Source organism: Manacus vitellinus, unplaced genomic scaffold, assembly GCF_001715985.3.
Source record: "Manacus vitellinus isolate BGI_N305 unplaced genomic scaffold, ASM171598v3 scaffold_36_pilon, whole genome shotgun sequence".
NCBI classification, from domain to species: domain Eukaryota; kingdom Metazoa; phylum Chordata; class Aves; order Passeriformes; family Pipridae; genus Manacus; species Manacus vitellinus.
In genome coordinates, this window is record NW_021940508.1 from 7457573 (window position 1) to 7469589 (window position 12017).

Below are 12017 nucleotides of genomic sequence, written 5' to 3' on the forward strand. Positions count from 1 at the left end.
GCATCATCCCTTTGGAAGGGACACATATTTGTAAAGTACAACTTGCCTAAATACTGATTTCAGAATATTATTTCCTTTAGGTTCTTATTCTGTTTCCCATTCCTTTTGCAGGTGAGATACAAGGAAGGAGTTTACATCATCCTCTAGGGATGGCTGGACGCATCTGCTCTGCATGTCAGCCTCCTGCTGATGGTCCACCACCTACACTTGAAGGGCTATGGCTACAGATTTAATAGCCAGCTCAGAGGAATGCTGTGCAAAAAACAGTTGTATGAGTAAGAGGCTATTGGCTTTATTTCCAAGGCTAAATACAGCAGAACTCAAAACTTCCTATATTTGACTTGATTTCTCAAAAAAACATGACATCTGTGTACTGTCTGCTCACCTCTCCTCACAAACAACCTTCAACCTTGCTGGCAATTTAAGGCAAAACTGGCTGCATGTGGGACTTGGCAATATTAAGGTCCTACACATTCTATGAAAAGGGATGGTCACGGAGTACAAACATCTGGGCAGTGGCCCCAGTGCGGGAAGGGCAAGCACAGCTTGGCTGCTGCCCTCACCACATGGTTGGAGCTGGCTGGCTGACAGCTCCCAGCTGGAGCTGGGCACCAAGGCATCACACTGCAGGAGGGCACTGGAGGGGAGATAGCCAGCAGTGTTTGCAGGAACCAAGGATTATAGTGTGGAGGTGGAATCACTGGGCTGAGGACAGCATGGGGTGATCAGGAAGAGAAAGGTTTGTGTGGGTGGCGACGAACTGGAGACAGAGCAAGGAGAAAGTGGGACTGGATGTCTTTTCCAACCTAAACGATTCTATGATTCTGTGTAATTGTGGAATGGAAAGGCTGCAGGACATTAATCCATAGGAAATATGGCTTCATTAGCCTCACTGCTCATGGGATAACAGGACTACAAAGGAAATGCTCTGATATTTTTCCTGCCATTTCCCTGTAACCATGAGGACAGAGGATCAATGCCTTTTAACTTCTGCTCTGATCATACTTAGCATTTCCCTTGCACAGCTGCAATCCACAAAGCATTTTCTGGGATGCAGTTTGCATGAAAAATGTTTCTGCAAAATAGGGTCTTAATTGGGCCTTTGCAGAGAGCTCCCTGTGACCCTCTGTGGCGCTGTGCTGGTCTCAGGCTCACCACAGGCATCTCAGGGCAGGACCAGGCTCTAAAGCTGTGCTTTGTTACCACCTGAGCAAACAGTTCAGATTATGAACCTGAAAGACACATATGGGTCAGAGGGTGTAAAACAAAGAATAAAGAATCATTCCTACCTTATAGATCTTTCCCTCTTCAGTACCAACGAGAAACAAATAGTCTATCTTTTTGTGAAAATCAAATGATGTCCCACAACCTGTTAACAGAAAAAAAGGTCTGTCAGACAGAGAAGTGGTTCAGCTGGCCAGCACATGCTCCCTGCCTATGGTAAACACACACTGCCTGTGTTTTCAGAAGTGATTTATTAGCCAGAAGCTCCCAGAAGAAATCAAAGTCACCCCTCTGCTAGCACCTTCCAAGCTGTGCCTGTCCCCAAGACCTGAAATTTGAAAAGCCAAAATGGAGATAGGGAAAAGGGAACTGAAAGAACTGGAAGGGAACTGGAAGAACAGTTTAGACTGGGATTCATTTTGGTAAGCATTAAAAATGCCTGGTACAAATGCAAGCATTTGTGGATCAGGTCTCCCTCCTATCCGGAAAGAAGAGATATTTTCTGTTCCTTTAGTATCCACAAAAATATAAATGGTTTCCCATGCATAAAAGAGCCCAGAGGGGAATCACCACATCAGACCTCCCTGTGCTCTTTTTGTCCTTAACTCTGAATCCATTTAGCAGGCTCACTTCAGCAAAGGATGTGATTTGGGAAGAAAGGCACAGAGGATCTTGTTCATGTCGGAAGCCCTGAATTGGGCAACATTGTGAACTGTGTTAAAACAGGTGTCAACCACAACAGGATGTGACTCATTGAAACTTTGAGGCTTCTGCTCCAGAGGCAGATGCGTCATCATCCAAGAAAGCCAATTCACATGTTGGTGAAAGAAAACTTCAGCGGGATTCTTGAGCAGGAGATGAGATGTTTGCTGAGTGCCAGAGCAACTTGAGGCTGTCGACCATCAGGGACACAGGGACACCCACAGCAACCACCAGATGAGAAACAGGGACAAGCAGACAAAGCTCAGAAGCACATAGTTACAGAGAACTTTCTGCAGCTGTCTTAAACATTATGTCTTTAACATTAACAAAATGTAGTTATCAAAGGAATTGTTAAGATAATTTCAATCCTCTAATACCCTCTGAACTTTTAACATTTAAATAGATTGCTAAATATTCAAGACAAGTGTTTGAAAATCCATTTCTCAGTAACACTAACAAATAATCCCAAAGCCCCTGAGAGTTCTGCAGCGTACTGCTTTAGCTGGTCTTTTGCAACCTATATGGTGCTGCAAACCTTCTCACTAACAAACTGTTCAGCAGTTACTAGCCTAGAAACATAGCAAGTTTTAAATGCAGAGTAAGGGCAGCCTCCAAACACAAGTCCCATCTTCTCAGCTAAAAGCAGGTGCAGAAGGATGATAAGATTCCCCCCTTTAAGGATTCTCTTGTGTAATCCAGGACCTCCAGAGCTGACTCATCCCATCCTGTCTGTAACACAGGATGGTCAGGATGAGAAGATTCAGCCTAGAAGGACTGCACTGACTCCACTGTCTCTGGAGGGAGCCTAACATAGTAGATCAGAACAGATGCTGTGCTTTTAAAGAGCTAAAATCTGATGAGGCACATCCCAACACTGGCTGGGTGAGCTGTGCACTCAGAAAAGGGCAAAGGTTGTTTTTCATCTTGATTTTGCCAGTCCAGATTAATGTCTGGCAGGAACAAACTGACTTTAATTTTGACATATACAGGTAATGCCTGTGCCTTATTCACACAGAGATATTCCAGTGAAATGGACATTTTTTGAATTAATGTTCAATTCTTCATTTTATGCAAGTAGAGACAATATGTAACCAGCAAAATGTGACTCAATTAGTGGCCATTGCTCCAGCCAGACTTTGCCCTACGACATGATGAAAGCAAGGAGGCGTAACCTTCCTTCAGCTCCTTTCCATCTCAACACTCTGCTCCCAAATTTAATTTCCCAGAATGACTGATTAGAGGCTTTGTGTCAGTAATTAATCAGCATGGCAAGGACTTGGGCTCTTACCAAGTGTTTGCAGCTGCAGCCCCTCTGGCCCCTGCATCGTTCCCTCTCCTGACAGCTTGATGACATCCATATGAACCAGCTCATTCTGCAGGCAGAGGAGATTCCACATGAATAACACGCTTTGCAGCAACAATACAGAGACATTCAGTACTTTAGAATGGCAAATTTTATGGAGGAATTTTAAAAAGCTGTCCAAAAGTTGCTTAATGTTTCACATTTGGCAACTTGCTAACATTCTGCTTTACACAACACCTTCAGGAAACTGATGCTTTGGTGCAGGAGGACTGAGAGACACTGGTAAATTACCTCAACACATGCTACTGACCTGGAAAACTTTGGGTTTCAGGGTCAATGTTCTTAGCGGAGGTTGACATAGTCAGAAAATCACTGGGTTTACTTAAGTCACCCTGTGTGGTTCAAGATTGGTATTTCATATTCTCGTGGAGCTAACTAAACCCCACACTAAACCCCACACTAAACCCCACACTAATGGATAGTAACTAAACACCTTGCCAGTCTTTGCTTCTTAACATCTTCCTCTTATCCCCAGAGAAGTCTCAGCTCCCAGTACTTCATGGGCTCTGAAATTCAAATAACAACACACAAGCAGCTTCCCCAAGGGAAAAGTGCCCCATGTTGCTGTTCTCAACAGAGCTCTAAAGAGCTCTCTCATCACCAGCCACCGCACTGCTGTGCAAGGTGGTGTATGAAGAGGGACAAAAGTCTGTGTCCTGAAGAGTTTATAGTCAAGGTGGGAGACAGAAGACAGATGAAAATAGACACAATATGGGTGAATATGAGGAAACTACCATAGGGCAGATACACTCTTAGACTAGCTTTGGGAGTTAAAATACCACTGCGGAATGGAGTTGGTTGTGAATATAGGAATACCCTGGGGCTCCAGAGGTCTCTTCCAACCCCAACCATCCTGTGATTCTCTGATTCTGTGATAAAAAGAACAAAGAACTAAAGATTAGTGAGCAGTGTGGGCTGTGGAGACTGGATGTTATAATGAATCTGCAGATTTCCCACTGGAGCACTGTGAGAACAAAACATAACTTCTTAGCTCAGTGAATTAAGCTGTAGTTGAAGCTTCTCTAAGCCCAGAGCAGGACTCGGGTAGAAAACAAGATTCTGCCTGGCAAAGTCAATCCCAGGGAATTCCATGTTGAGGAACGTGGGAGAAGACCTTGTGAGCATCTGCATTCATTACTGCAGTTCACAGAGGACAATGTTCTATAAGGCATTTTCATTGTATTCTGGGGGTACAAATTTACGGAAGGTTCAAGAAAGGTCAAAACCCATAAAGTAATGTACTTCCTTCTCACTAATTCTCACTGCTGCACACCCACGTGCCCTGGCCTAATGATGGCAGTAAATTGTTTTCTCTGCTGAGAGAGCAGCAAGAAGCATGACAGACTCCTGCAGAGTTCTACCTTAGTGGCTCTTCTTGTAGCATGTGGGTTACAACAAGTAAAATTCAGTCAGTAAAGGCAGGAGAGATGTTAAGAAAGAGGCCATATACGCTGGTGTATTTGAGCTAGAACTGGAAAGTGCAGTACCCAGAGCAACCAGGAGCAGAACATATTCCCCTGCACATCCAAATAGTGCTGGTGGGCTGTTGGGAATGCAGTCAGGACATGCTGAGCAGGCACTTGCCTCTGCTGTGCCTGCTCTCCAGAAAGCACGTGGTCTGTCCGAACCATGGCTGATGGCTGCGAGTCAGCTCTGAAGCTGCCTACAGCTGATCATGTTGATATGCCCCATTATGGCAGGCCCAGAGATGCGCTAACACACCATCTCTGTGTTCTGGTAGAAAGACAAACAACAGGAGACCTTCTTTCCAGCACACACTTTTCTGCAGCCTTCCTCTGAAGGTGACTTCCAGCCCCTCCACCAGGCCAAAGCCCCCATGGACAGCTTCTGTAGCCCCTCTCCTCCACAAAGGATCTTACTTGTGCAGATTTCCCAGTTGTGCTGCTTTTATCTTTTAAACAGTTTCACAGCCTGAAAAACGCATGTGCTCCCGGGGCTATTTGTCACTAGAGCTATTCGCAGATTCCTCTGGGTAAACAAACTGCTGACAGTTTGGCCTTCCAGGAATACTGAGCAATAATATGTTGCTTCTGCCTAATAATTGTAGAACACTTTGTAAGCATTAGTGAATCAGGCCTTGCAGCTGCTTTTTTTCCTTTAGTTGTTATTAGCCTCAAGTAATTAAGGAGGCCCAGAGCTGTTCAGTAATTTAGCTCCAGGTCACATAGGGAGGATGAACTATGACTACTAATCAAACCTGGGATTGCTGAGCATCAGCCTGAGAAGCGATGCCATGCTGAATCCCAAACAATTCCTTGAAGTGGCTCTGATATCTCTCCTTTTTGATAGGCAACATGTGCACCCAAAAGTCATCCAGCTGCAGAAGTCCTTCATCCTTCCTTGATGTTTTACACCTTTATGATGACCCAAAGACAAGTCAAAACAGTTCATGTGCTGTTCCATGAAGTTTGTCCACAGTGCTTGGGATCATTTTTAACAGAGACAACCACTACAGTCAAGGTAGATCAACTGTTCCTGGCTAGTATTTGATAACTCTTCTACCCAAATCTTGACTGTGGCTTGCCAAATATTCAGCTGGAAGTAAAAATGAATTCATTCACTTTGTGCTCTCAGCTTTGGAAGTGTCAAACAGCTATCAGTGTTTGAAGAAGCTTTATTTCTGGATAGTCCTGTCAAAAAGATTGACGAAGCACTCTTTCATTTATTGCCTATTTGCACTATGGATTTGCAGAATAGAAGACCTCTGGAGTATCTTCAATTTTATTCTAAATAAAACCCAGGGATAGCTCTTTTGTAAAACTGGAATTCAAGCAGATTGTCCATTTCCCCTTGCTGGATACAAAACCACAGACTGTAACAAAACACCCTTTTCATTCTGTTTTTTGCTTTCCCTGTTGAATCTCTGTCCAAAAAAAAAAAAATGCAGACAGTACCTAAAATTTTGCTCTTTCCCACCCCTGCCTACTAGGTACATACCAGCTCTGTCAATTTCAGAGGTAACTTCACTTAAAAAAAAAAATCTTAAAATGGTGCTTTTCACATGTGTATGGCCAAGTTTATTACAGTGATGCAAGGGATAAGCAGAAATGACATCATGCTAAGTGGATACAGATCTTAGAAGTCACGCCAAGGATGCTTAGGAAGGAATATCTACATGCTCAAGGGACAGAAAAAACATAGTTTATGATGTGGGAACATGGTTAAGCACCGGTGAATCACAGAAATATTCCCTCTAGCAGGTGAGTTGCTACCAGAGTCCATCTGTAGACTCTTAGGTTGCCCCAGTTGCAGCATTTCTCTGAAGAGGCTTCACTCGGTGTTTCCCGCCTCCTAAGGTGACTCCATGCTGAGCACATTCAGTTACTGGGGCTCAGATGATAAGCATAATCTGCCAAGTAGCCTCAACTGGATGTGTTTGGCTGTAGGCATGTATTGCCCACCTCAAAACAAATCTTTTGGGCATTTCTATTCAAGGGATAAAGTGCTGGGAGCTGAGTGCTGGGACACTGTTAGCCTGTCCTTTTCTAGAGACCTCTGACAGTTCTCTTGGGAGAAGGACTTGGGATGCACCTGAAGAAGGGATTTTTAATTCTGAAACTGCATGTGTGAACCTGCAGGAGTCTATGAAAAATAACTTCAAAATCTGTGCCCTCTGCATGTGCCTACCCTGTTCATTAGAAGAGGTTCCTGCTCCTGAAGTGAACATGACAGTAAGATTAACATATAATGCTAGACATGAATCCTGCCATGGCAGCAAGGCCTAAAAATTTCAGAACACGCAAGCCTTGATAGCTTGGTATAACATGGAAAAATGAGCATCCAAGGATGTGAAGAAATTTCTTTTCCTCCTAGGGAATAATGTGCCAGCTGCTTCAGACTGATGTTTAGGGCAATTCAATTATTTTTTAGTAAAATATTTTAAATCTTCAAATGTAAAATGAAATAGCTAACAGAAAAAACCCCACATGTTGAGATTCAGAGACCCAAATCTAAGAGTCATTTTGGGACGTTAATGGTATCTTTCTATCAACACATGTACTCCAAAAGAAGAAAGTGATCAATAAATCATTGACATTTTGAGGGCAATTGATTATAACTTGACTGACTAGAAAAAGGAATTGCCACCCACTGTTTACCTTAACTAAAGTCCAAGAAACAATCCTTCCATCTGAGGAGACAGAGAAGAAGTTTGAATTGTTGTCCATGTCATCCTTCTGCCACTTGACCTTAAAACAAGAAGAAACAATAAGACAGTTCCAGTCAGCACCGGGCACTCAGCAGGATAGAGTCCCATGCCCTCAGTAGGGTCTTCTGAAATCCTTCCTAAAGAACAGATGACTTCCAACCCAGAGTGCATGGCAGGTACGAACACTTACCTTCACAGGCAGTTTCAGCTTAGTGTTGTCACTCACTTTCCTTTAGGATGCTCCAGCAAGGGGGTAAAGCCCCTCACTTAGAGACTCTGCATCTATTCATGGCCATCTTCCCCAGCAGTGACTGGATCAATGCCGTCAAGGACGGCCCTTGTGGGATGTCTGAGCTACTCACTAGCACCTTGCACTATGGCACAACACCATCCCAGAGACCCCCAAGACACCTCCAAACACTATGACCACTGCCACAGAAAGGTTTCCAGGCACTGCAAAAGCTAACTCCTTCACATTTGACCAATTACTCCAAGTGCAGCGCCATATGGTTACCCTTCAGCCAGACAACCAACCCCAAATTAGCTTTCTGTTCCTACGTGGGGCACAGACAAGCCCTTGCAAGCAATGTGCGACACGGGTCCTTGGGGAACTTCTGCTTCAGGGAGATGAAAACATCTCCATTAACATTGAAATCCTCCCTACACCTTCTGTCTGCCTGGTAAGGAAATTTGCCTTTTGACTGTGACAGTTCAGCAGGAGACATTAGAACTCAGATAAATGGCTTACAGTTTAGAAGAGATATTTCAGTTAGACCAAAAGCATTAAGAATGCTCGATTTTCAGATCTGGGAATTCAATCAGAATGAGGGGAAAAGGATGACTTGTCACTGGGTCTGTCAGCACACACTCCTGTGGGCATCTGTCAGTTCAGGATGGGGACAAGCACTTCAGAAGGTTCTGCTGAGCTTTTCAAAGGTATATTGTTCCTGTCCAAACAATCCAGTAGATAAAGTTCCCTAAACATCATCCCATAAACATGATAAATGGGTATGATTATCCTAGAGCTTACCAAATACTATATCCATGACCATCTATTTGTCTGGTACCTATTCCAGAAAACAAGTAGTATTCTCAATACTTCAATTACACAGATTGGGCATTCCTATGACAGTTCCTTGGGAAAACCTATTAATTCTCTTTAGTAAAATTGTTTATACTGTTAAGTTCTGTAGAGCATGAAAATTCAGCAAGAGACTCAGCAATGAGTAGTTAACCCTTCAGAGAACAGGTTTCCTAGCTATTACACACTACTCTGAGGAAGGAAAAATAAAACTTAAAAGGAATCCATTTGAGAATATATCAAAATGCAGTTTCATGCCTGCAAGATACAACTGAAGAGCCTTGGGTGGCCTATACCTTTGAACATCCTTGCACAGGTGAAACTGTAAATCTCCATGTGGAACCACTTCTGCTATCTGGCATTAAAGGAAAGGCATAATTCAATATGGCCCAGAATACAATGATTAATGATAAAAAGACAGGTTCAGCAGCACAGTGATTGCCAAGGCTGGCCATTGTGCACAAAATATGCTGGCTATATCTATTCCAGGAATATCTCCCTTGGATCATGAGCTACTGCTGACAGTGACAGTCACCAGCGGCTGTCTCAGATGAAGGGGTTGGTGTAGTGAGGAGTTTTAATTCAAAGTGAGAAATGCAGAGCTCAGGGGGACTGGTTACAAAAACATGCCCAACATGCCTCATACTGGGCACAGAAAAAGGGTCATTTTTTCAGTCAGAGATTTTAAAAATGTCACTTTAAAACTGTCTGACAATAAGATGTTTTTGTATGTCCAACATAGCTCGACTCTAACTCATATTCTTTCTCGTCAGCTAACTTACCCAAATATTTGAGAAAAGGAGTCATGCTTCCCAGGCCATCACACCAGAGAAAAATACATGGATGAAGATTCAGCAGCTGTAGTCCACCCCATCACCCTGTTCATACACAACTGAGTCCTCATGTCTACACGAACACAGTGTGTTGCAGGAACCTCATCTGGAGGTGACCAACAACACAAGTGCTATCATGAGCTCATGGGGGGTTTTCCCAATCCAACTCTTTTCAGCATTCCCCAAGCAAAGAGGTTTTCCCCTGGGTTTGCCCACTCCAAATACCCTCTCTCTGACGGAGACCTATTCAAGTTGTCTACTGTTGGTACTCAGGTGTCTCATCTACTTCTCTTGACCCACAGCTGACTGGATTCACCAGCCCCAGAGAGTAAGTAGGTTGACTTGCTCAGGGTACTTTTGCTAGTACATTCAGAGTTGTCAACAGTAGCTGAGTTAGGTACATATTGTGGACAGCTTGAAAACAGTCCCTCAGGGGTATCAGGTTCTGCCCTCAGACGACTATCAGCAGCTCTCAGTGATGTTAGCTTGAATTTCAGAAAAGAGAAATTTGCACTTAATACTTTCAATTTTCCTTCAACACCTCTGACACCTTAATAGTGTTTGTGATCTTTTTCCTCCTGATCTCTGAATCCCATAAATGCTTATTAGAGTAATTAGCCCTCATGATACTGCAATCAAATTGGGCATCTGCTCAGAACTGGCCTTTTCTCTGCTCCCAGAGGCCTGTCAACATGGCACAACCTCCTGTCATGAGCAGCATCCACGCTGTGCGAGGTGGAGCACTTGAGGAGAGAACTAGGAAACTGTGTAGTGGCAAGAAGTTAATTCTTCCCTGAAGCATGTGATAATCAAACCAGGATTTGGGCTGTGTGAAATGATTTAAAGCAAAAGTTCAATTATGACAGAGTAAGAGTAAAGAAGCACCTGAAAAAGGAAAGTGTATGCAAACAGCAATGAAGAGACAAGCAAACACAAAGCAGCAAGCATTTTCTGTCCCTGATCATGATGACATCTGTAACAAAAGCAAGTATCTGGTTGCCATTTTTACAGTGTAATCTTTAACCTGACTATTTTTGTAGTGTAAAATTTGTGCGTGAAACTCATTGCTGTTAGAAGAACCTACCACTTTTCATTTCTTAAAGCCTGTTTATTTCTAAAGAAGTTGAGATTATTCAAAACCTGATTTATTAATAGATATTAAGACCGGCATGTTCGTTACTATGTACAGCAGGTTAGCAGGGCCATAATCCATTCATTTCTAGCAAGAAAATACTATCATTTTTATCTATGGCAGGTGGTAATGACTCCTGTGCAGCAGGAGATTAGACCATTTATCCAATCTGATTTGAACACTCCTATGTTTCTGATGTCATTCCTATGAAAGAAGTAATGCTTGATCAGTTTTCACGGCACACAGGCTGTTAGTTTCTGGCACTGACACAATGCAATTGGTCAAAACCACAGGGGCCAGGAGGCTGATTTGAGCATGGTGCAGGCTCTGCCTGCAGTTCTGTGAGGTGACATCAGCTACTGCAAACACAGATCCCCCTGGCTCACCCTTAGCTTGCCAAAACTCAAGTGTGAGGTGCCACATGCAACACGTGCACATTGACTGATGAGCAATTCCTTCCCTTTCTATTAATTATCTTTCAAGGAGCCCTTTGTTAGCATTGCAGTACCACGGCCCTGCTGACACCTGCCCTACACAAAATAAGAGCATTTCACTTATTCCATGCCTGAAAAAGAAAATAATAAAATCTGCTATAGGTAGAGAAGAGGAAAGACAAAGGCATTATCAAATCCCCAGGTCACACTTATATGAACTGGCTAAGTAAGATGCTCAGATGACTTTGCCAGGCAAACAACTCCTTGGGCTGCTGAGGAAACTCCCTACCAATATGACCTGGGGACAAACTCCTTCCAGTGCCAATCTGGCAATCAGTACACTCCTAGGCAAAGCCATCATGGCAATGCAGGGTTTGGAGGGACCCCAAAAGCATTTCTGTTCTGCTCTGAGGCAAGATCAGACACACTCCTGCCATTGGTGACAATTCACACAGGCTGCTCTCACAAGCCTCCAACAACAGGCACTCAACAACCTCCCTGTAGATACATCAGTGCTTAACTGCCCTGATACAGGAGATTTCCTTTACCAAGAGTCAAGCCAACTACTCCTTACCATCTCCTCAGTGGACACAAAGAACAACAGTTTATTCTCCTTTATATAACAGTCTTCAAATGGGCAAGAAAAGGCTGTTGTGTCACTGTTCCTTTCTCCTTTTTTTTCCACTCCAACTCAAACCAATTGCTCCTGGGTCCTGCCTTCAGGACCCAAGCCTTCCTCATTCCTGTTCTTTCTCTTCAGTCCTTCTCTCTGCAGCTGCAAACACACAGTACAGGGCCACCTTGAGGCAGGAGTTACAACCTCCTCTATCTTATATTCTTGCTAATTAATCAAAATGATACATATCTTTGTGTAACAGCATTGCATTGCTGGCCCCTGGCAGTGATCTGCTATACTCTTCCCTTTAGGCACCTTGCCTAAGCTGCCATCTCTTCTTTCATATCTGTTCATTTAATTTCCCCTTTCTAAATGCAGTATTTGTTCCTGTCTTTATTGAATTTCATCACATTGATTTTGGGAATCTCTTCCAATTTATAAAGATAATTTTGAACATAATCATG

The 12017-nt window shown here is 43.3% G+C and overlaps 1 protein-coding gene across 1 annotated transcript in view; it reads right to left on the reverse strand.

Moving 5' to 3' along the window:
* Nucleotides 1–12017, reverse strand: part of DNAI1 (dynein axonemal intermediate chain 1) — a 141416-nt gene that overhangs the window by 47763 nt on the left and 81636 nt on the right. Inside the window, exons 14-16 of the mRNA XM_029961550.1 lie at nt 7408–7497; nt 3215–3299; nt 1290–1369 (exon numbers count right to left, since the gene is read on the reverse strand). Of these exons, the coding sequence (XP_029817410.1) occupies nt 1290–1369; nt 3215–3299; nt 7408–7497 (255 nt within the window). The remainder of the gene's footprint in view (nt 1–1289; nt 1370–3214; nt 3300–7407; nt 7498–12017) is intronic.